The 26,300-nt window shown below is 40.8% G+C and overlaps 1 protein-coding gene across 2 annotated transcripts in view; it reads right to left on the reverse strand.

Moving 5' to 3' along the window:
• Positions 1–21,432, reverse strand: part of dnajb12a (DnaJ heat shock protein family (Hsp40) member B12a) — a 48,303-nt gene extending 26,871 nt beyond the window's left edge. For both annotated transcript variants that reach the window (XM_073025381.1, XM_073025380.1), the window contains exons 1-2: positions 21,224–21,432; positions 1,158–1,338 (exon numbers count right to left, since the gene is read on the reverse strand). In XM_073025381.1, the coding sequence (XP_072881482.1) occupies positions 1,158–1,338; positions 21,224–21,356 (314 nt within the window). In that variant the 5' untranslated portion in view covers positions 21,357–21,432. The remainder of the gene's footprint in view (positions 1–1,157; positions 1,339–21,223) is intronic.
• Positions 21,433–26,300: the final 4,868 nt, after the last annotated feature.

Raw genomic sequence — 26,300 nt, forward strand, 5'->3', positions numbered from 1 at the left:
TCTACAACTCATCTCAGAACTATTTTTATTTGCACAAATTGTCTTCTTTTACACATCGGTTGTTTGGCAGTCTTTATGTATAGTTTTTCATAAATTCAATTGCAGTTCTTTATTTTTCTGTAAATGCCTGCAAGAAAATGAATCTCAAGGTAGTATATGGTGGCATTATATGTACTTTGATAATAAATGTACTTTTACTTTATTGGGATATTTTTGTCTTCAACCATGAAGAAAGATTTATTCAAGGTTTCAATGCTATCTTTCAAAAAATCAACATTTACTTTTCCCATTCTTCTGCTTTAAATACTTGCAGAAACTCTTATTGTCTGCTTTTATATTTCATGTCACCTTACTCTCATAATCTATTTTCTTTCTATTTTTTCTAATCTTATGCCTTTTATTTCAATCTAATATAATTCTTAACTTCCTTGGTTAAGAACTGATGGATCATTATCTCATTGAGTCCTTAATTTTCACTGAAATCTGCTTTTGTTAAGAATTAAGAAAATTCTCCTTCTGTCACAGTTTATCAAACATCTAACTTTTCCAAAAACTTCTTAGCCAATTCTACCTTAATAGCTTTGTGTTTGTTAAGTTTGAGTCACTAGTTTCAGACCGAGGTTTCTCAAACTAAACACAGGATTTTATCAATAAGACAAAAGATTGCTAATTAATTCTATCTTACTACTTGCACCAAGGTCTGCAGTAGAGTTTTCCAAAACACTTTGTTTAATTTTTAAAAATCAGCAGATACTGGAAAACTGAAATGAATACAAAACACTCGATACGTTAGAAAGTTAAACAGTGATAACATTTCAATCCGAGACCCGATACCAATAGTAAGAAAGATAAGAAGTGATTTCAAGTTTATGGAGCACAAAACTTCAGTCCATTGGAGTGGCCCTGAGCTTCCTGTTGTTCTCCATCCCACCCCTACTCTGACCTTTCCGTCTCTGGCCTTCTGCACTGATTCACTGAGGGTTAAAGCAAGCTTGAAAAAGAACACAGCATTTTCTGTCTGGACTCACTCATCTATGCCTTCAGTGAAACATTCCAGGTCGTTCCCACACCCCACCACTCAACCCTCTGCACTACTTGCCAAAAAGTAACCAACCCATAGGCTTCTCTTTCCCCTTAGTTGTTTTCCTTCCTTGTACCTTTTCACAGCCTCAAGCTGTTCGGTGGTGTAGCTTTTACCCATTTCTCCTCCTGCCTCTCCAGAGCTGGAGCCAGTGAACTTGCTTCCCTTCCTTTGGTGACATTCTGTTGAATCTGTGGCCTCAGGTGGTGTGAAGTTACTGGATGGATAGCCATTCTGTGTCAAAGATTCTATCAACTCTGCAAAGACAATTAAAATAAATATGGTATTAGTCAGAAGACATTTTCCACAACATTGCATATTCAAGTCGCAGAGTATCTTACAGGCAGTTCAAATAACTGATTATTCAGGTTAATTATGTTCAGTGAAAAATGAATTTAAAATAACTGCTTTCTATTATTCTCCTACAATTTTCAGTCAGTATTTAAACAAATGATTTTTAAACTCAAGGCCTTTGATCTATTCCATATTGAAGTCACAATGAAATGCATTAAGACAGTTAAATCATATTTTTGAGTAGCTATCTTTTATGCAGTGTTAACAAGACTTTTATGAGTGCTCTTTGAGGGTAATGTTAATACACTTAAAAAAAAAGGAGCAGGAGATGTTCGTTCAGCCCTTTGGCCTGCTCCATCAATGATTGTCCACTTCAGTACCCTCTTCCCATTATCACATAACCCTTTTAGCATTAAGAAATACATTAATCTGCTTCTTGAATAATTTAACAATTTGGATTCGAGTGCCTTTATTACAGAGAACTCCACATGTTCACCACCTCTGCTGAAAAAAAAATTCTCCTGCCCTCAATTCTAAATCGTATACAGACAGACAGACACATTTTATTGATCCCGAGGGAAATTGGGTTTCGTTACAGTTGCACCAACCAAGAATAGTGTAGAAATATAGCAATATAAAACCATAAATAATTAAATAATAATAGGTAAATTATGCCAAGTGGAAAGAAGTCCAGGACCAGCCTATTGGCTCAGGGTGTCTGACACTCCGAGGGAGGAGTCACAGGCAGGAATGACTTCCTATGATGCTCAGTGTTGCATCTCATTGGAATGAGTCTCTGGCTGAATGTACACCTGCGCCTAACCAGTACATTATGGAGTGGATGGGAGACATTGTCCAAGATGGCATGCAACTTGGACAGCATCCTCTTTTCAAACACCACTGTCAGAGAGTCCAGTTCCACCCCCACAACATCACTGGCCTGACGAATGAGTTTGTTAATTCTGTTGGTGTCTGCTACCCTCAGCCTGCTGCCCCAGCACACAACAGCAAACATGATAGCACTGGCCACCACAGACTCGTAGAACATCCTCAGCATCGTCCGGCAGATGTTAAAGGACCTCAGTCTCCTCAGGAAGTAGAGACGGCTCTGACCCTTCTTGTAGACAGCCTCAGTGTTCTTTGACCAGTCCAGTTTATTGTCCATTCGTATCCCCAGATATTTGTAATCCTCCACCATGTCCACACTGACCCCTTAGATGGAAACAGGGGTCACCGGTGCCTTAGCCCTCCTCAGGTCCACCACCAACTCCTTAGTCTTTTTCACATTAAGCTGCAGATGATTCTGCTCACACCATGTGACAAAGTTTCCCACCGTAGCCCTGTACTCAGCCTCATCTCCCTTGCTGATGCATCCAACTATTGCAGAGTCATCAGAAAACTTCTGAAGATGGCAAGACTCTGTGCTGTAGTTGAAGTCCGAGGTGTAGATGGTGAAGAGAAAGGGAGACAGGACAGACCCCTGTGGAGCCCCAGTGCTGCTGACCACTCTGTCTGACACACAGTGTTGCAAGCGCACGTACTGTGGCCTGCCAGTCAGGTAATCAATAATCCATGACACCAGGGAAGCATCCACCTGCATCACTGTCAGCTTCTCACCCAGCAGAGCAGGGCGGATGGTGTTGAATGCACTGGAGAAGTCAAAAAACATGACCCTCACAGTGCTTGCCGGCTTGTCCAGGTGGGCGTAGACAGGGTTCAGCAGGTAGACGATGGCATCCTCAACTCCTAGTCGGGGCTGATAGGCAAACTGGAGGGGGTCTAAGTGTGGCCTAACCATAGGCCGGAGCTGCTCTAGCACAAGTCTCTCCAGGGTCTTCATGATGTGGGAGGTCAATGCCACTGGTCTGTAGTCATTGGAGCCACTGGGGCGCGGCATCTTCGGTACAGGGACAAGGCAGGACGTCTTCCACATCACAGGAACCCTCTGGAGACTCAGGCTCAGGTTGAAGACATGATGAAGTACTCCACATAGCTGGGAGGCACAGGCTTTGAGCACCCTGGGGCTGACACCATCCGGGCCTGCAGTCTTGCTTGGGTGGAGACGTTTTTAGCTGTCTTCTCACCCGTTCAGCTGTGAAGCCCACCATGGGAGACATCAGGGGTGTCTGCTCCCATGGCTTCATGTGACCCTGATCCGGGGGAAAAGCAGGTGCTACACCTTGCCTAAGGGTGACCCGCAGGCTAGCGGGCAGATGGAGCACCTTATACCTCCTGAGGTAGAGAGATATCGCCACCCTGCCACCCCAATGTAGAGTATATGCTGAACATGTGCTGATCTCTGCAGGAATCCACAGGATACTTTATGCCATCTGGAAAAAGGGCTGCTTATTCATACAATGTTGCCTGTCTGTCAACCAATTTTCAATGCAAGTACATTTTACCACTCCCATCATGCAGAAAGCTACCTAGTATCCATGCCAGAATGACTAGACTCAAACAGTTACTTTCCCCAAGTAAGGCTGATCAACACCTTAACCACCACTACTTTATCATTTCCTGTCAAGCATCACTTAATGGACAATCAATCAATCTATGTATATAATCTTTCTTATGTATTTACATTGCCTATAAAAAGTATTCATCCCCCACCCCTTGGAAGTTTTCATGTTTTATTGTTTTACAACATTGAATCACAGAGGATTTAATTTGGCCTTTTATGACACTGACCAACAGAAAAAGCCTTTTTCATGTCAAAGTGAAAACAGATCTCTACAAAGTGATCTAAATTAACTACAAATATAAAACACAAAATAATTGATTGCTTAAGTATTCAAATCCTTTAACACGACACACCAAATCATCACTGGTGCGGTCAACTGGTTTTAGAAGTCACATAATTAGATAACTGGAGATCACCTGCGTGCAGTCAAGGTGCTTCAATTGACTATAGTAAAAACACACCTGTATCCGGAAATTCCAACTGCTGGTGAGTCAGTATCCTGGCAAAAAAACCACACCATGAAGACTAAAAGCAACTCCAAGCAACTCCATGAAAAGGTAATTGAAAAGCACAAGCAGAAGATGGATACAGGAAAATTTCCAAGTCACTGAATATTCCTTGGAGTACAGTTAAGTCAATCATCAAGAAACTGAAAGAATATGGCACAGCTGTAAATCTGCCTGGAGCAGGTCGTCCTCAAAAACTGACTGACTATGTAAGAATAGAACTAGTGAAGGAGGCCAAGAGACCTATGACAACTTTGGAGCAGTCTTTGGGAGAGACTGCGCATACAACTGTTGCCTGGGTGCTTCACCAGTTGCAGTTTTATGAGAGAGTGGCAAAGAGAAAGCTACTGTTGAAAAAAAAAACTCACGTGAAATCTCGGCAAGAGTTTGCCAGAAGGCATGTGGGAGACTGAAGTCAGTTGGAAGAAGGTTCTATGGTCTGATGACATCAAAATTGAGCTTTTTAGCCAACAGACTAAATGCTATGTTTGGCATAAGCCAATCAGTGCACATCATCAAAAACATCATCCCTACTGTGAAACATGGTGGTGACTGCATCATGCTGTAGGGATACTTCACTTCTGCAGGTGCTGGAAGGCTTGTGAAGATAGAAGGTAAAATGAATGCAGCAAAATACAGGGAAATCCTCACGCAGTCTGCAAGAGACCTGCAACTTGGAAGAAGATTTGTTTTCCAGCAAGTCAATGACCCCAAGCATAAAGCCAAAGCTATACAGGAATGGCTTAAAAACAACAAAGTTAATGTCCTGGAGTGGCCAAGTCAAAGTCCAGACCTCAATCCAATTGGGAATTTGTGGCTGGACTGGAAAAGAACTATTTACTCACAATCTCCATGCAATCTGACAGAGCTTCAGCAGTTTTGTAAAGAAAATGGAGAAAATTATAGCGTCCAGATGTGAAAAGCTGACAGTGACTTATCCACACAGACTGAAGACTGTAATTGCTGCAAAATGTGCATCTACTAAATACTGACTTGAAGGGGGTGAATAATTATGCAATCAATTATTTTGTGTTTAATAATTGTAATAAATTTAGACCAATTTGTAGAAATGTGCTTTAACTTTGACATGAAAGAGCCTTTTTCTGTTGATCAGTGTCAAAAAAGCTAACAAATCCATTGATTCAATGTTATAAAACAATAAAACATGAAAACGTCCCGGAAGGGGTGAATATTTTTTATAAGCACTGTATTTTTTTTATTATTGTGTTCATTATCTTGTGTTCTTTTTTCCTCTGCTGCGTCAGATCTGGAATAACAATTATTTTGTTCTCCATTATGTTTGTATACAATCTTGAATTTTGAGACTTGTCAGACTTTAGCCCCATTCATTTCCCTAGCACTACATCTCAAAGTTCAAAGCAAATTTATTATCAAAATAAATACACTACCATCTACTACCTTGAGATTCATTTTCTTGCAGGCATTTACAGGAAGAAAAAGAAATACAAAAGAATTTATGAAAAACTATACATAAATAAAGACTGACAAACAGCCAATGTGAAAAAGACAAACTGTGCAAATGAAAAAATAATACTGAGAACATAAGTCGCAAAGAGTCCTTGAAAGTGAGACTGTAGGTCATAGAATCAGTTCAAAGCAGTGGACTGTATGAAGTTGTCCATGGCAGTTCAGGAGCCTGTTTGTTGTAGGGTAATAACTGTTCCTGAACATGTTGCTGTGGAACCCAAGGCTTCTGTACCTCCTGCCCAATGGTAGTTACAAGAAGAGGATATGGCCTGGATGGTGGGGTCTTTGATGATGGATGCTGCATTCTTGTGGCAGCACATGGTAATATACTCAATGGAGAAAGCAGTACAGGCAGAACCCTATAAATAATGAAGAACCAAGCCTCAAGGTATGTGGTCTTGATGAGGAAGCAAATCAGAACCTCCCCCCCCCCCCCCACCAACCTTCTCCATGACACTCAACAGCCTCTGACATCCCCTGACAATGCAGATAATGACCAAAATCACTGCTGTGCATGCACACCGTCTGAATCTTCTGTGTGTTAGAGCATCAGAATCACAGAGGTCCAGGAAGGAAAATCTTGGCCTTTGAGGAATTCTCAGCATGGTAATAAATTATCTCTGCCATTAATTTTTAAAATTGAAATTGAATCTCACACCACAAAACAACTGTGATAGCTGACCTACTTTTTTAAAAAAAAGTCACCTAATCCATTTTTAGACATACAAAACAACAGGAGTGGGGCAATTAATAATTATCTTGATGAAAACACAATACTGTTGTTTCTGCAGATACTGGAATCTGGAGTTTAAAAAAAACACCGGAGGAACTCAGTGGGTCTGACAGTGGGATAGTCAACATTTTGGGTTCAGACCCAGTATTACGACAGACAGTAAAGGGCCAACTGGGGGGGGGGGGGGAGAGAGGGGTGAGTCAGGAGCTGGCGAATGACAGGTAGATCAAGGTGAGGAGAAACTGATGGGCAGACGGAGACTGGTGAGGAAGGGAAGGGAGAGACTAGGAGCAGAAAAATGGAGGCAACAAAAGGCTGCAGGTGATAGAATCTGACAAGAAAGGAAGGTGATGAGTGGAACTAGATCGGGGAAAGATGGTGAGCAGATGGGGATAATAAGATATAGGAATAGGGCCCCAATAGTTTGTGTGTGGGTGACTGGCAGATGGAAGCAAGTGGTAGAGAGAAGAGAAACTGAGTATGGGAAGGGAGAAACGGTGGGGGTTTCAGAATGTAGGGTGTGCGTGAAAAGATCAGGAAGAATAGTTTTTGTACTTCGGTGCAAGGTCCACCATAGAGATTATGGCTAGATCAATACCGCTTAATAGTTATTCAACATATTGCTGAAGTCTCTACAGTGGGAAAAGCTCAGTTCCATCTTGAAAGTACCAAATGCAAGATAAACTATCAGATATGTGGGTCAAAATTGCAGACAGTAAAAGTAATCCCAAAAGGAATCATCTTTGAAGCCCTGCTTTGGGTTCGAACTACAACTTGCACACAGTTCTGAAGTTATACGCTCAGAGTTAAAAGATACCACGTGAATAGTTCAAAATATTTATGTAGAGATACAGTGGGGAATAGGACCAATTAGTCTTTCGAGCCACGCCACCCCACAGACAACCCCAATTTAACCCAAACCTAATCTTGGGACAATTTACAATGACCAATTCACCTACCTGGTACCTCTTTGGACTGTGAGAGGACGTACAGAAAATCCTTACAGAGGACGCCACAATTGAACTCAGAGCTCCAACACCCCAAGCTGTAATATCGCCACGCTGACTGCTACGCTACGTGGCATTTATGATTGTAACTGTAACATTGTAAAGCTTAGAACAATGCAAAGTTCCACAGCAAAACTGGATCTCTGATAATTGGATTCCTCGCCATATTTAACACTTGGCTAACATATTAGCAAAATATTACAATTCATAAGTAGCTTCATTAGAATAAGGGTATAGTGAATACATTATCACATTATCAAAGCTGTGAGTTAGTTACTACACAATCAATACATTACTATAGATTTAAAATAGGGTCCCAGTTGCTGTGAGTTCATCTAGTCCTACAACTTAGTGAGAGTATTTTATTTAGAGATACAGACATCTTTGGAATATGGGAGGAAACTGGGGCACCTAGGGGAAAGCCGAATGGTCACAGAGAGAACGTACAAACTCCTGAAAGGCAGCAGGGGGAATTGAGCCCAGCTCGCTAGTATTGTAAAAGTGTTATGCTAACCGCTATGCTACGCTTCTGTCTCCAATACTGACATCTCAGTCATCTTTGTATTTGATTGTTCTATCTTCAGCGGCATCTCCAGCTCCAAGATTTCCCTTCCTAAGCCCCTCCCTCCCTTCCTTTCTCTCCTGATTTAAGGCACATACTAAAATCTGTTTCTTGATCACTCTAGTCCTCTCTCCTAACATCAGTTTTGTTGTTTGGTATCAATCCTTGTTTGGCCAAATTCCTTTATAAAGTGTTTTGCGTCACTGGAAGGTTTTGTTTTCTGCTTGATGTTTATTGTAGTGTTAACATATTAGCCAGAAACTGTTACAATTCATAAGTAGCTTTATTAAAATAAAAAAACAGATTCAAGACTGCTTTTCAAAGTAAAATCAAATTTATTATCAGGATTCATTCACACACTATCCTGATTCTTTTTCTGCAGGCATATTTAGCAAATTTATAGAATAGTAACTGCGAACAAGATCTGTAACTGTAAACATCAGGAACAAATAATAAATAGCAATAAATAACGAGCATGAAATAACAAGAGTCCTTAAGTGAGTGTAGTTATCCCCTTTTGTTCAAGAGTCTGATGGTTGAGAACTAGTAACTGTTCTTGAACATGGTGCAAGTCCTGAGACTCCTGTATGTTCTACCTGATGGCAGCAGCAAGAAAAGAGCAGGTCTGGCTGGTGAGCATCTTTGATGATGGATGCTGCTTTTGTATGGCAACGTTTCATGTAGATGTGCTCAATGGTTGGGAGGGTTTTACCTGTGATGTACCAGCCCGAATCTGCTACCTTTTGTAGAATTTTCCACTCAAAGGCATTGGTGTTCCCATACCAGGCCATTAAGCAGCCAGTCAGCACAATTTCCACCACACATCTATAGAAATTTGCCAAGATTTTTGATGACACGCCAAATTCCCGCAGACTCCTGAGGAAGGAGGGGCAGGCACTGTTGTGCGTTCTATGGTGGATATAAATTATATTTATAATGATTCTTGAAGGAACAGCATTTATATATGGAGGGATAGGCACTTTGCTTGCATAAGCACTTCTGACTGAGTCAGAAGTTGAATAGTTCAAGCAGCACTCTGAACAGCCTAGAAAATGGATACTAAACCATGGTCTCTAAATAGCAAGATATTTGAGCACTTGTATGGCAGTCAATAGTTAGCGATTGGACAAACATACTCATCTGTGTTTTAGTGGTTAGGCTTGAGCCCCACTGCCAGGAATATTTGTAAACTAGAGATCATGAGCAGATCTGAATGCTGTAGATTCCAGTTAACAGGGCCATCGGTCGGTTAATCAGGGCAGCCGCTTATTTGGGACAACTCTCAAAGAACAAAAACTAATTGAGAAAATAGCTAGGGTTTCTTTCATTTATTTGGGACAATATGCCGCTTAATTGGGATGGGAGACAGTTGTCCAACAGTTTTGGACTAGTTTCAACCTGCGTGCACATGCGTGGCCATTAGACACTACACTGTGCTTAGAGTGATCAGTTTATAAATAGCATCAGTTGTGTGTGTTTGTGTTCAGAGAGCAATGATTTTTGTCACTGACAGTTGGTGAGAAATAAGCAGTAAGACAATTCAGAACTGTTTTGTTCACTGCACTTTCAAGTATTCAGGTTTGAAGATGCTAGAAATAGCCAGGAGTGAAAATGAAATGATTTCACTACTTCAACAAGTTAGGACCTACGATGAATCTGAAAGTATCAACAATAACCTTCAATGTTACAATCAAAATGAAGATGTGGAAGATGCATTCATTAAAAGCATTGTCTGAAGGCACTCTGTGTTCTGCACGGTGTCTGTGTTGATTTTGTTCATTTATAGTCAATCAATTAGGAATCAATACACAGTTTTATAGTAGTGTAGTAGCATTGGTATTGTTCTGTATTTCATTTAAATACAAAATTAGTTAATCAATTAAATGGCAGTTAGTCTTGTTTTCTAAATACCTTTTCCCTTTTTAACAATTTCCAAGAAACTTTGGCTAATTTGGGCAGCCACTTTATTGGGCCAAAATGTGTCCCAATTAACCATAAGCTACTGTACTCAAATCTCCCTTACCTTTGACAAGTGCAACTGAGGTTCTAGATTTCAATGAAGGAGGTGGTTTCCAAAACTAAAATAAAGTAAAAACAACCTCAGCCACTCACTCTGTGTGCTATCTGAGCCAGACTTAATTGGATAGAACCTTGCAGACATAGAAAAACAAAATGAATTATGCCTACTGACCTATACACACACCCCTCCATATACAACAAAAAAACTACACCTAAAATTAATTTTGGAATTTTAGCTCAGGTTTTAGAGGTTTCTAAAGTAAAGGACAAACACTGACATATTCCCAGCATCCTGTGTGTGTCAAGTTCAGATTCTGCAGATTGTACAGCCCACATAAAGAGAGCAAAGCCTTGCAATAAGGCAAATACCATTACTTCAGATGAAAGCAGCTAATGCATCACTATTTAATTTGAAACCCTATTATTAGTCTAGATCTCTTACTCCTTGCTGACAATCAAGCATACCTCAAAGACATATTCTTAGTCCACTGCTCTACTCTCTACATCAATTACAGTATAGTTAGGCACAGCTCAAACACCATCCATATATTTGCCAATGTTACAGCTGTTGTAAGCAGAATCTCAGGTGGTGATAAAGAAGTGCATAGGAGTGATCTAGCTAGTTGAGTGGTATTGCAACAACCTTGCACTCAACATCAGTAAGACTAAGGAATTGATTGTAGACTTGAGGAAGGGGAAGTCCGGAGAACACACAGAAGTTTTCATTGAGAAGTCAGTAGCAGAAAGGGTAAGCAGCTTCAGGTTCCTGGCCGTCAACATCTGAGGATCTGTCCTCAGATATACCATGGAGAGAATACTAACTGTTGCATCACAGAGGAGAAAGGAAAGGAGAATGGGCAACAGGGAGAAGAAAACCAGGTGAAAAGAAGAGAAAAGGTAAGAGAGGAGCCAGATTGGGTAATAGAAGAAGAGAGGAGGTGGGGCGGGGGGGCAATTACCAGAAGTTAGAGAAATCTGTGTTCATGCCATCGAGTTGGAGGCTACCCAGATTGCATACTGTATAAGGTGTTTCTCTTCCAACCTGAGAAACAACCTTATTGTTTCTGTAGAGGAGACCATGGATTGACATGTCAGAATGGGAATGGGGATAAGAATTAAAGTGGTTACTAGGAAATCCTCTTATTATGGATGGAGTGAAGGTGCTTCTTCAGCTTTATCTGGTGTTTTTAGCACTTGAATTATAAAACCACGGAGGCACCAAAGCACAGGGTTGAAAAAAAGCTGCAAAGGATTGTAGATCCAGACAGTTGGGCACAATCTTCCCTACCACTAGGGTCATCTTCAAACGGTGATGCATCAAGAAGGGAGCACCCATCATGAAGGACCCACGCCATCCAGGACATGCATTCTTCCCATTACTGCCATCGAAGAGGAGATACAGGAGCCTGAAGAGACACTCTCAGTGTTTTAGGAACAGCTTCTTTCCCACCACTTCAGATTCTGAACAGTTTATGAACCCATTAACACTACCTCATTGTTTTGCTTTCTTTTTGCACTATTTATTTTTTATATATTCATATATTTTAAATACTGCATTGTATATATCCCAACATTTAACAAAAATAAAGATGTTTGCATTTACAGAGCATCCATCTAGAAAGACCTTGTTTTCTACAGCATTTTCAGTGTCACAGTTAAGTCAGATGCACGTGGCTGTAAGCTCCAAAGCAGAGACTGACAATTCATTACAGTGTTAAAGGAGGGTGATCTTTTCAATGAATCAGGTTTACTCAAGTCCCACTCATTCTCCCAAGTGGAGTAAAAGATGAAAATAATCATTTTTAAAGAAAATCTGGGAATTTAACTCTGGAGTACCAATGATCCTGCAATCATTGCCTCTAAATCAAATTATCCAGAAATTCTCACATTTACAGCCATGGCAGCTTGCAGTGTGTAGATGGGCTGCTGTGAACTCTACAGTACTACAGTGATTCCTCTTTATGAGTTATTTTGAGAATCCAGAGTTTGGGAAGGTCTTATATAAATGCAAATGTTTCTTGTGTTTCCATGGCTTTTATAATTCAAGTGCTAAAAAAGACCAGATACAGCAAAAGAAGCACCTTCGTTCCATCCTTAATAAGAGGATTACCTGGTAGTTAACCACCTTAATTCCAATCCCCATCCCCATTCTGACATGACAATCCATGGTCTCCTTTACAGAAATAATGAGACCACTCTCAGGTTAGAGGAGAAATAAGGTATGCAGTCTGGGTAGCCTCCAACCTGATGGCATGAAAACAGATTTCTCCAACTTCCAGTAATTTTCCCCCTCCTCCTCCTTCTCTCTTCTTCTATTCCCCAGTCTGGCTCCCCTCTTACCTCTTCTCCTCTTCTCACTTGTTCATCACCTCTCCCTAGTGCCCACCCACCTTTCCATTTTTCTATATCTTTTCCTATCAGATTCCTTCTTCTTCAGCCCTTTACCTTTTCTACCTATCACCTCCCAGCTTCTCACTTTGTCCCTCTCCCCCACCCACCTTTCCCCCTCACCCAACTTCACCTATCACCTTCTAGCTTGTTCTCCTTCCCCTTCCCCACTTTCTTATTCTGGCTTCTTCCACCTTCCTTTCCAGTCCCGATGAAGGATCTCAGCCCGAAATGTCAACTGATTATTGCTTTCCATTGATGCTGCCTGACCTGCTGAGTTCCTCCAGCATTTTGTGTGTTATTCTAAATAAGACCAGATGTTCCAAAACATTAATTCTGCTCTCTTTCCACAGATGCTGCAATATGATTTGTAAATGACTGTATTCACAGATATTTAAAATTTATGGGAAATTCTAATCAAGGTATATAAAATAAGTAAGGGTCAATGTAGAATTAATGATTTCATCAGAAGAAAATTCAGATATATGTCATTAATTTAAGATGAAAGCTACAACACTCAGTAGTGAAATCTGGGACAAATTTACGGAAATCAGAAATGCACTTCACTGTATGGCTGTAGAATAGAAATCATTGGATGAGGACATACATGTATAGATATCAGAGTTAGCGATCCAAGTAAATGGTGGAACAGGTTCAAGGGAAAGATCTACTGTTACTCTATTTTTGTTTTGGTTATCAGGAAATCTGATCCAAGAGTCGATTATGTGTTGTGAGAAAAGTTGCTCAAAGCAGAGGGTGAATTTAAGACTGATGTATTTGAATCTGTGCCTGAACAGAAAGTTGCACAGTAGCATTGGAATTAGTGCAACACTATTACAGCTTGGGGCACCAGAGTTCTGAGTTCATTTCTAACATCATCTGAAAGGAGTCTGTACATCTTCCCCATGGAATGTGTGGGGTTTCTCTGGGTGTTCTGGTTTCCTCCCACACTCCAAAGATGTACTGCTTGGGGGGCTAATTGCTCACTGTAAATTGTCAGTGATTAGCATAGAGTTGAATCAAGCGTTGCTAGGGTCACACAGCTTGAAGTGCCGACTCCACACTGTATCTCTTTATACGTTGTATCTGTAATATTCTGGATTTACCTGTACCTAGTGTTTGTGATTATTTGATACACAGGCTGTCCTAAGGTTACAAACACCCAACTTAAGTCATTATAGGTATATTTAAAGTGAGTATCAAAGCTTGCAGGGAGAAGGCAGGAGAACGGGGTTGAGAGGGATAATAAATCAGCCATGGTGGAATGACAGAACAGACTTGACGGGCTGAATGGCCTAATTCTGCTCCTATATCTTATGGACACTCCTACATATGAACAAGCCAGCCTCCCTCCCTCCTTTTAGTATTGTTCTTTCTGATCAGACTTAAGTGCATTTTGATGCCATTCAGGTTCAGACTTATCATCAGTGGAACAACACATTCATCACAATGATATGACCAGAAAGAAATTTTTTCTGATTTACGGATGACTAGAAGAATGAAACCTGTTCATTACTTGTAACAGTCTTTACCTTATGAGTACACTTTTTCAAGGGTAAAATGACCAGAGGATAGCAAATCAATGATTGATTGCACATGTTAAAATAAGCAATACAATAAATAGACAGGTTGAACTTGGATGCTGAAGTTCTGTCCCACTGAATGTGTTAAGCCACTGTGCATTTAGTTTGTTACCAAGGGAAAACTTCTAATTTGAGGCCCTCCAGTCTTAGTAACTCAAAATTAAAGACCTGTTCTGACTCTTTCTGAAGCTGTTAGCTGAAGGGAGTATTGGCTGGGAGTGTGGAGAAGTCTCTATTCAAATGGCACCACTGAATCTAGGATTGCCACTTGAACTGTAGGCAGTTGTTGCATCTAACAACTGATATTGCATTGCATTTCACTGGGTTCACACAATGCTGGAAATCCAGAACAACAGAAAATGCTGAACTCACAGGTCAGGCAGCATCTATGCAGGCGAATAAACAGCTGAGGTTTCTGACTTAGATCCTTCATCGGGACTGGGAGTCAGTTTTGAATACTTCATTTCAATCTTTGTGGTGCTATGATACATATGGTTAACAGTAACTGAACAAAGGTTCAGTTCAGCAAACACGAGGAAATCTGCAGATGCTGGAAATTCAAACAACAACACACACAGAATGCTGGTGGAACACAGCAGGCCAGGCAGCATCTATAGGGAGAAGCGCTGTCGACGTTTCCGGCTGAGACCCTTCGTCAGGACTAACCAAAAGGAAAGATAGTAAGAGATTTGAAAGTAGTGGGGGGAGGGGGAAATGCGAAATGATAGAAGACCGGAGGGGGTGGGATGAAGTTAAGAGCTGGAAAGGTGATTGGCGAAAGTGATACAGAGCTGGAGAAGGGAAAGGATCATGGGACGGGAGGCCTAGGGAGAAAGAAAGGGGGTTGGGGGAGCACCAGAGGGAGATGGAGAACAGGCAAACAACTAAATATGTCAGGGATGGGGTAAGAAGGGGAGGAGGGGCATTAACAGAAGTTAGAGAAATCAAAGTAAAAGAAGGTACTAGCAGTTCAATATTAATTGTAACAGTTTCTGACTAATGTGTTACCACTGCATGAAATCATTGAACAAAAAGCTAACTACACTGCTGCATCAGTGGGTGTAAAGATTGATACAATAGCAAATTCCATAGGTGCACCAACTATAACACTTGTGATTTCATCACACACAAAACTGCCTGATCTATTTGAAACCATTTTCAAAGGACACAGACATCATTAAAGATGATCAGTTCACAAAAATAATCACTTGCATTTATGCTAAATATTTAACACAAAGGAGTTCCAAGCCAAGGTGCCTCACAAAATACAAAAGTTATTAGAGAATAGATCAGAAGATGTTCTATGGAGATTCCTTATATCAGAGGAATATCAGAAGGCAGAGGAAAATATAGAAGAGGCAAGAGCTGTAAGGATAGAGGGTATAAGTGGCTGGGTTCAGCCACAGAGACTGAAAGAACTTAAATCCTCAGTTAAGACCATAAGAGATAGGAACAGAATTAAGCCAATCAGCCCATCGAATGCTCTGCCATTCCATCTTGGCTGATTTATTATCCCTTTCAACCCCATTCTCCTGTCTTCTCCCCATAATCTTTGAAACTCTTAGTAATCAAAAACCTACCAACCTCCACTTTAAATATACTAAAGGAATTGGCCTCCACAGCCAAATGTGGCAATAAATTACACAGAATCACCACCATCTGGCTAAATAAATTCCTCCTCACCTCTGCTCTGGGGACATCCTTCCATTCTAAGGCTCTGCCCTCTGGTAATAGAATTCCCCACAATTGGAAACGTACTCGACTTGTCCACTCTATCTGGGTCTTTCAATATTCGGTAGGTTACAATGAAATCCCCCCTCATTCTCCTAAAGTCCAGTGAGTACAAGCAGAGTGTTATCAAAGATTCATTTTGTTCTCACAAGTAACACTGGAGAATTCATGCTTTTTGACCATCCCAAATGGCCCGAGGACAGTAAACTTCAGCCACATAACCCAACTCTGTCAAGACAGCAGGGTCCTGTCCATGACAATGGTTAACCAATTTGATTTAAGTACTTTTAATACACAGATGTTATGGTTTATTTTCTATTACCAAACATAAATTAAGTTTCCCAACTTGCCATAATGGAACTAAAGACCCAAGCCAGAGATCAGTGCCATAATTAGTAGGCTCATGCTCAAAGAAAAGAACTTTGAAATCAAACTTGGTCAGTGCTAATGTATACAGCACTCTGCCTAGATTCTTATCCATCTTACCTAATCCTGCTGCACCTTGCTTTCATGTATTTTATTATATTAAAGGTGCCGTAGAAGTAAGCAAATTGCAGTCAAAGTAATTTCTGCTGTATTTGTTATAGTTCAGGTTTTTGATCCTGTACCTTGCTAAATCACTAACAATTTTAATTTAAAGTACAACATAGCAAGTTGATTCTGGAGGGAGAGATAAAATGCACAACCAAATCTGAAAGAGCTGGGCAGATTACTAAAGGTACAAAAAAAAAACTCTGCATTGGAGCAAGTTTTTAAATATGGTTTACAGAAAAAAATCACAAGAAAGAAACTTAGGCAAAATGTTTCAGTGCAGGAGGGCACAACTCAAACTTTTAGATTACATACCAAAACTCTATCAATTATTTGCACGAGCCACCATCCATCCTCTGAGAATAATCAACTGGGTTCAAGTGTAAATTGTTTGTTCAATTATTTTAAGTCCCATATAAATATCTGAAGTTTCTGTACTTGAACAAGATACTTAATTTTGGCAGGGGAGCTTGAAACCATATTTTCTAATTCAAACTATGAATAAACCATACTGACTTGGAGATATACCGCACCTAGTTCCAGCTGTTGGTCTTGGACTTTGCCTTTCATGAAATGAAAAGCAGTAAAAGTTAACACTATCTCAATTGTGGCACTTTTAGCAATATGATTCCAATGAATCCAAATACAAGGCTAAGTATCAAAAACTTTATTCTGTATCTAGGCGGCACTTCACTTATTAAGAATATTGACGGTCTTGCCAGCATTTCTTTCAACAGAATTGAGTCAGATTAGAAAGCCTCTCTGTAGATAGGTATCATGGTCAACATGGATGAGTTGGGACAATCAGCCCACTTCTGTGCAGTACTGCTCCATGACTCTATGGTGATGACATTAAATGAATTGTTAGGAGGTGGAAACTAACACAGTACATTTCCTCAATCCATTAACCATCCCTGTGTGGATAATCATTCATCAACAAATATCAATTGACCTCAACCTTGAAGATCCATCTCTTTCTCAGCATTCGTGGTCTTTTGGGGAAGCAAGTTCCCAGGTTTCCATTGTGCACTGTGGGGGAAACTGTTTCACTAACAAAAGGCCTAGCTCTTATTTTATAATAATACAACCTTATTGTGAATTACCCCCAGTTTCTTTTAGCCATCTACTGAATTGCAAATGTACCACCTGCACTTACAGCACTCAACTTTCCCACAACTTGTTGAATGTGTAAGTTATCACTTCAATAGAGTGATGCCAGCTGGCCTCATACTATTAAACTCTTATTTTTCTAAACAGAAGCAACAAGCTCCAAACACCTTTTCTACCAGCAGTGGCACAGCTGGTAGAATCATCCAGATTCAACTGCAACATCAGATGCTCTCGCTATGCACACCTGTTTCAAAACAATCAAATCAAGTTCAATTATCATTCAAACCATACACAGCGACAGCTGAACGAGACAGCGTTCGTCTGCGACCAAGGTGTAAAACATTCAAAATAGCAAGCAAATATTCAAAAATAGCAAGTAACATATTTCAAAATAGCAAGTAACATATTTCAAAATAGCAAGTAACATAATTCAAAATAGCATGTAAAGAAGCATATTCACTCAAAAAAAACATATGTATAGTCCAAGACTCTGAACAACAATGACCAGCAATGATAGTCTCCCGGCAGTGTACACACATGCATGCACACTATCCAGCCTGTCATTCCACCACTCGAACATGAGAGGGCAGCACCGAGGGAAGAGGATAGACCCCAGCCAAGCTTGGACGCCACGCTGTAAATGCTTCCACCTCTCTCACCTGGTCTGTAGCAGCAGCAAGCCAGCCCTAGGCTTGAGGCCTAGTCCTCGCTACAACCAAAGCTACACAGATCCCATTTTGTCTGTTCATCTACCAAACAAGGCTTCCTCATCCCAAAATCATGCAAGTTCAGATTCACATTCACTTATTTATCACATGTACACTGGCCACTTTATCAGCTACCTCCCTAATCTAATAAAGTGGCCACTGACTGTATGTTCTTCTGCTGCTGTGGTCCATCTGCTTCAAGGGTTGATGTGATGTGCATTCAGGAATGCTCTTTGGCACACCACTGTTGTAACGTGTAGTTATCCAAGTTACTGTCACTTTAAATCAGTCTGGCCATTCTCCTATGACCTCCCAGTGGATGTAGTGTACCTGGACTTCCAGAAAGCTTTTAATAAAGTCCCACATAGGAGATTAGTGGGCAAAATTAGGGTACATGGTATTGGGGGCAGAGTACTGACATGGATTGAAAATTAGCTGGCTGACAGGAAACAAAGAGTAGCGATTAACGGGTCCCTTTCGGAATGGCAGGCTGTGACCAGTGGGGTACCACAAGGTTCGGTGCTGGGACCGCAGCTGTTTACAATATACATTAATGATTTAGATGAAGGGATTAAAAGTAACATTAGCAAATTTGCTGATGACACAAATCTGGGTGGCAGTGTGAAATGTCAGGAGGATGTTATGAGAATGCAGGGTGACTTGGACAGGTTGGGTGAGTGGGCAAATGTATGGCAGATGCAGTTTAATGTGGATAAATGTGAGGTTATCCACTTTGGTGGCAAGAACAGGAAGGCAGATTACTATGTAAATGGAGTCAAGTTAGGAAAAGGGGAAGTACAACGAGATCTAGGTGTTCTTGTACATCAGTCAATGAAAGCAAGCATGCAGGTACAGCAGGCAGCGAAGACAGCTAATGGCATGCTGGCTTTTATAACAAGAGGAATTGAGTATAGGAGTAAAGAGGTCCTTCTACAGCTGTACAGGGCCCTGGTGAGACCCCACCTGGAGTATTGTGTGCAGTTTTGGTCTCCAAATTTGAGGAAGGACATTCTTGCTATTGAGGGAGTGCAGCGTAGGTTCACAAGGTTAATTCCCGGAATGGCAGGACTGTCATATGTTGAAAGATTGGAGCTACTGGGCTTGTATACACTGGAATTTAGAAGGATGAGAGGGGATCTGATTGAAACATATAAGATTATTAAGGGATTGGACACACTGGAGGCAGGAAGCATGTTCCCGCTGATGGGTGAGTCCAGAACTAGAGGCCACAGTTTAAGAATAAGGGGTAGGCCATTTAGAACAGAGATGCGGAAAAACTTTTTCACCCAGAGAGTGGTGGATATGTGGAATGCTCTGCCCCAGAAGGCAGTGGAGGCCAAGTCTCTGGATGCATTCAAGAGAGAGTTAGATAGAGCTCTTATAGATAGCGGGGTCAAGGGATATGGGGAGAGGGCAGGAACGGGGTACTGATTGTGTATGATCAGCCATGATCACAGTGAATGGTGATGCTGGCTAGAAGGACCGAATGGCCTACTCCTGCACCTACTGTCTATTGTCTATTGTCTCCCTCATTAACAAGGTATTTTCAGGCACAGAACTGCTGATCACTGGCTGTGTATTTTTTTTGTTTTCTGTGTCATTCCTTTTTTAATGTTGAGAGACTGTTGCGTGTGAAAATCCCATGAGATCAGCAGTTTCTGAGATACTCAAACCACCCCATCTGGCACCAACAATCATTCCTTGGTCAAAGTCACTTAGATTACATGTCTTCCCTATTCTGATGTTTGGTCTAAACAACTGAACCTCTTGACCATGTCAACATGCCTTTATGCATTCAGTTGCTGCTCCACAATTGACTAATTAGAGATTTGCATTAATAAGCAGATGCACAGGAGTACCTAATAAAGTAGCCTCTGAGAGTATATCAAAATATACAGCAAAATGCATAATTTGCCCACAAGTGTCCCCATGCATTCCGGAGCCAACATAGCATGCGCACAACATCTAGCTGAACAACACAAACAACAACCAGAAAACGGCAACAGCAAAACAAGCCCATGTTGTCCTTCACACCCACCCACTCACACACACACTGACAGGTCTCTAACTCAGGCTACCAGTAGACTTCCAACCTCCAATCCCCAGCCCAGACTCGCAGTCTTTGAGATGTAAATTGGTAAGTCAATTGGCTGCTGCATATTCTTCCGACAGAGCATTAGAATCTAAAGATGTTGACAGGAATGTGGGGAGAATAAAATAGGTTAGGAAAGAATTAGTGTAACAATGGGTGCTTGATGGCTGGCACAGACTCAGAGGACTGAATTGAATTAAGTCACACTTGGCATTCTAAGAAGACATCTTCAACATGTTCAGCGCAAGAACAAGGGCAATGCCTTAAGTGCTTTGCTCCTGTTTTTCCCTTTTATTGTACAACCTAGAGAATAAACATTTCAGGACCCACAGTGACATCTGGATGGCATCTAGGACCCCCAATCCCAATCATCTGAGGGTTTTATGATCATAGTGGCTCTGTTGAGAGGTGTCAATAATTCCATCTATACCCCATGTCAATGTTACAACCTGAATCACAATCATTCCCAAATCACTTGCAAAACTTAGTACATAATGCCAGTAAGATGACGAAAGTATTAGAGCATGGGATTATAAACAGTTGTGTATCTGGATACCGACAGCTACATCCTAAATCCAAAATAAAGTGACTGACTAAATGTCACTGGTCAAACGTGATTTACCAGGGGGTTCCTTTTATATTGAAGCTTAAAGTGCATCAACTCTTAATCTACGGCCTACATTTATCATCAGCCCTTTGCCCCGTAATTACACTTGAGATACTATTTGGAAGGGGGAGCTTGTTTTCAGGGGTGCCAGGATGCATCTCGAGAGTTGTAGTTCTACACGTTCACCGAACAACAGCGCCTAACACAAAATGAACCACAACTCCTATAATCCATTTCAGTTCCGACACATGCGCACTGATTTGCCGGTTCGCTGAGGCAGGCCGCAGTTTACCCTCGCTCTCGCGTAGTGCCACCACTCTCACCTTTAACTTTATCCGTCGGGTATAACTTATGAGCTTTCCGCAAGAACTTGAGTGCCTCCTCCCTGTTGCCATGTTTCAACGCGTTCAAACCAATTTCCGTACAGCGTTCTGCCTCATCTCGATTTCCTTCCATTCCGGGCTTCGGGTTGAACGGCCACGGTCAGTTCTCTCCAAGTAGTCTCATTCGTGGCCGGAAAAACCCGAGTGCATTCGGCCTCGGCTCGGCAAAGTCAGCGACGGAAACATCCGAACCCATGCGGGACGTTCGTGCGGCGCATGCTCTCTGGGAACTGTGACGCATCAATAGTTACAATTTATCGTGGAAAGCTGCGAACTTGGGGTGCTCGGTGACAATGCAGTATGTGGTTATTGTAATAACTACTTGAAATAAACACAGGGGATTCTGCAGATGCTGGAAATCCAGAGTAACACACACAAAATGCTGGAAGAACTCTTATTGCTGCGTTCCTCCGTTACTACTGCAATCAATATTGAAGCTAAATCCATCATCAACGATTACCTTCAACCATTCGATGCTTGAACCAGCGTAAAAACCTTAATCACTACATTATCACCACTCTAGTCACTTTGCACTGAAATGGTTTCAAAATCAGAATCAGGTTTTTAATATCGCTGGCATATGTCGTGAAATTTGTCGTAGCTGCAGTACAATGCAATACCTAATGATAGAAAAACACGAATTACAGCAAGTACATATATTAAGTAGTTAAATGAGTACCTGTAGTGCAAAAGCAGAAATTAAAAGGCAGTGAGGTAGTGTTCATGGATTCAGTGTCCATTCAGAAATCGGATGGCAGAGGGGAAAAAGCTATTCCTGAATTGTGTATGTGCCTTCAGACTTCTGTACCTCCTTCCTGATGGTAGCAATGAGAACAAGGCATGACTTAGGTGATGGGAGTCCTTAATGATGGATGACACCTTTTTGAGGCATCCTTGAAGATGCCCTGAATACTATGGAGGTTAGTGCCTATGATGAAGCAGGCTAATTTTACAACTTATTTCAATCCTGTGCAGTCACCCAGCACCAAACGGTGACACAGCCAGTTAGAATGCTCTCCACAGCGCATCTGTAGACATTTAAGTGCTTTAGGTGACATACCAAATCTTCTCAGACTCTGAATTAAATATAGTCTCCGTCATGCCTTCTTTGTAATTGCATTGATATATTGGGTCCAGGTTAGATATTGACATCCAGGAACTTGAAATTGCTCACACTTTCCACTTCTGATCGCTTTATGAGGACTGGTGTGTGTTCCCTAGTCCTGCCTTTTCTGAAGTCCGTAATCAGTTCTTTGGTCTTACTGACGGTGAGTGCATGGTTGTTGCTGCGACACCACTCATGCACTCAACTAGCTGATATATTTCGCTCCTGTACACCCTCTCGTCACCATCTGATATTCTGACAACAGTAGTTGTATCGTCAGCAAATTGATTTTTCGTTCTAATTCTTATAAAAATGTGAATAATTTGTGTTTGTTTCCCCTGTGAATGCTGCTTATACGATGTTATGTGCCCATGATTTTGCCGCAGGTTCAGCAAGTTGTCACTGCACCTGTGCGTACATGAACTTGTGCATCTGACAATAAACTCGACATCTCAACTTTTTTGAAAATTTACCTGCTACATGTTTATCGGGTTCCAAGGGCTGAGGAAATAAATATGCAACCAAAAGTGTACATTTTTTGTACTCACTCACTGCCTGTTACTGTACACCATTGGCGCTTAGGGTCCTCCATTTCTGGCGGTGTTCATGGCTTCCTTCATTGTGTCAGTAGCTTCTTCTCTGTTTTCACTACTGTCAGTCACACAAGTCCAGGGTGGAGACTCAGAAATACTGCCGCACTCAAATGTAGAACAATTCCTCATTGCTATTTCCATAACAATTTTGTTTTACCACTCAGGGTTGAGCTAAACCCTGAAGCTGGAGAACTGGTGGACTACTCTTAGCCTGTTCTCTACCCTTTGACCTGTTAGGCATGAGTGACCCTAATACCAAAACATAAAGCCCTGACTCCAGCCAACATAGCTCTCTGGGTCAATGGGGCACACAAGATTCCAAACCATGACAAGGTTATGCTCCTCTTGGAAGACATTTCTGTTTGGGTGGACTCTGAGATGCTGGAGGTCTGAGATAAAAAAATGTGTAAATACTTAGCAGGTCAGTCAGCATCTGTGGTAAGTAAATAAAGGTTACTGTTTCAGGTTAATAACCCTTTCATTTATGTTTATAGTACAAAATAAAAATTCATGAATCCTCCTTAACTAGATTTCTCTTTATATGACCAGGATATTTTTAATTTGTTTAGTTGCCAGTTTAAATGTTCAAAGTTTGGGTGAGTACATTTTCTTTCAAAAGAAGGATGTGACTAAGACTGGATAGTTTATTCAAATAAAAAATAGCAATATGGAAATACTCAGTAGTCCAGTCAGCACCTGTGAACAGAGGAAGAATATTTCAAGTATGAAGAGTCATACTGCATGGAACAGGCCCTATTACGCAACTATCCTTGCCAAGCAAGATGGCAACCTAACCAAGTCCCATTTGCCTGCATTTGACTAATGTTCCTCTAAACCTTTATTATCAATGTACCTGTCAAAATATCATTTAAATGTTATTGTCTCTGCTAGAAACCACTCCCTCTGGCAGCTCATTCCATATACATATCACCCTCTGTGTTAAAAAAGTTACCCCTCAGGTCCCTACTAAATATATCCCCTCTCACCTTAAACCCATGCAGACTGGTTCTTTATTTTCCAGTCCTGGGAAAAATACCGTGCATTAAAAAATGTAGTATTTTTGATGTATTTCTAAACATGAATCTGATAAATTATCATTGATAATATTTCCAGCAGAATTTCTCAATTAATGTTTTTTGAAGTGATATCTAGATATGTTGTAAGGTGAAATATTGCTTAGTTTCTTCTTATAAAGAGATTTATTAAAGACAAAATCTGTCTTTTGCCAGTTCCATGAAATACGTAGTTTCAGAAGTTATCCAACCTATTGCTGTCTACATGAGGCAGCATTCTGTAACACGTCTATAAATCAAAACCACCACAAACTTTCTCTGTAGCCTGGAATGGCCAAAGTGGACAGGAATATGAATTCTGTAGTTTTTAAAATAGTGTCAGTTGCATGTGTTTGTATTCAAAAAGCCATGATTTTTATTACTGATAGTTGGTGAGAAATAAGCAGTAAGACAATTTAGAATCATTTTGCTCACTGCAGTTTCAAGCATTCAGGCTTGGAGATGCCAAAATCGGGCAGGAGTGAAAATGAAATGATTTCACTACTTCAACAAGTTAGGAACTATGGAGAATTTGAAGGTATCAACAATTATCACTTAAGTGTAATTTTTTTTTGATATATCTTTCTTTCTTGTTGGCGGTTTGATGTTTATTTTTAGAAGCTTTCTGTATGATACATGGCTCTGGGGTTGTACCCCCAATGGGTTACTTTTTTTTTCTCACTTTTCTTGCTTTTTTTTTAATTCACAAAAATTTTCAATCTTTAAGATAATTTCATTTTTTTGAGGCATTGTAAGTGTTGTTACTTTGATGTACCGGTGTTATTTTTGAATAATAATAATAATAAAAAGATTTGAAAAGAAAAAGAACAATTATCTTGAATGTTGCAACGAAAATGAAGATTTGGAGGATGCAATTGCCAAAACCATGGAAACCAAGGAAAAGACACGTAAGATAGCAAAACTGACTGGGAAGTTGGATGATTGGTGTTATGAATGTGAAGCAACTCTGAGGGGCCGAAGGGTACAAAGTCGCCCCCTCCTTTTTGAGAATCGCAAGATCGCTATTAATTCGGGTCTGGGACCCAGGAAATGAGAGAGAGACGTCCAGAATACACAGGGTTTGGAATGTGTCCTGGCCTCAGCGAAACGGAACCACTGATAATGGCCATTGTCTCTTGGAGACGGAATTGTGTATTGAGTACTGTACTATTCATTGAAACCCCTCAGGGGACAACCAGAGTGGTCTGGTTGAGGGATTGCATCATCCCAACCTGATTGACATCTGAGACCCCGTGAGTAAGGATAAAAGAGGGTCTGGGGAACAACCCCTTTAGACGCACCAGGAGAAACGCTAGAAATCCCCTGACAGCATTTACTAGCGACAGTCGGTGGGGGGCTCGTGTGCGTCCTCCCTTGCCAGGGTGGTGAGCTCATCACAGAAGAATGGCTTAGCTAAAGGAGAGGCCACAAGTGAACGGCCACACCAACGAGATTCCAATGGATCGAAATCATAAAAGGAAAATCAGCAAGTTTTTCTCCCAAAATCTCTCTCTCTCTCCAACCATTGAAAACACAGCGGTCCCCAAAGGCTGCAGCCTGCATGAACTGAGTGAACTTTATATTTCCATCAGACAATACATTATCCCCTAGACAACGATAGAGCTTATTTCTTATTGATTATTATTATACCCACACTTTTAGATTTAGTATTGACGATGTATATTATCAGTATATTTGCATTGATATTATTTTTGTGTATTTTTACTAATAAATACTGTTAAAAATAGTATCATCAGACTTCAACAGACGTCTCTATCTTTGCTGGTAAGTGACCCAGTTACGGGGTTTGTAACATTGGAAAGCATTTAATGATCCAACAAAAGGCAACTAAAAGAGCTGTAAGAAGAGAAAAGATTAAAAACGAGGGCAGACAAACCAATAATACAAAGCAGGATACCAAATGTCTTTCCAGTTATATAAATAGTAAAAGGGAGGTGAGAGTTGATATTGGACCACTGGAAGATAATGCTGGTGAGGTAGTAATAGGGGAGAAAGAAAATGGCAGATGAACATCATGGGTGCTTTGCATCTGTCTCCAGTATGGAAGAGGACTGTGAGAGTCAAGAAGCAGGAGTGAGTGCCATTGCTATTACAAAGGGGATAAGTGCGAGGCAAACTCATCCCAGAGTCCTGAGAGAGATTGCTGAAGAGATAACAGATGCATTGGTCATGATCTTTCAAGAATCACTTGATTCTGGCATGATCCTGGAGGACTGGAGCATTGCAAATATCACTCCACTCTTTAA

The sequence above is a fragment of the Hemitrygon akajei genome, chromosome 21 (assembly GCF_048418815.1).
Source record: "Hemitrygon akajei chromosome 21, sHemAka1.3, whole genome shotgun sequence".
Lineage (NCBI taxonomy): Eukaryota > Metazoa > Chordata > Chondrichthyes > Myliobatiformes > Dasyatidae > Hemitrygon > Hemitrygon akajei.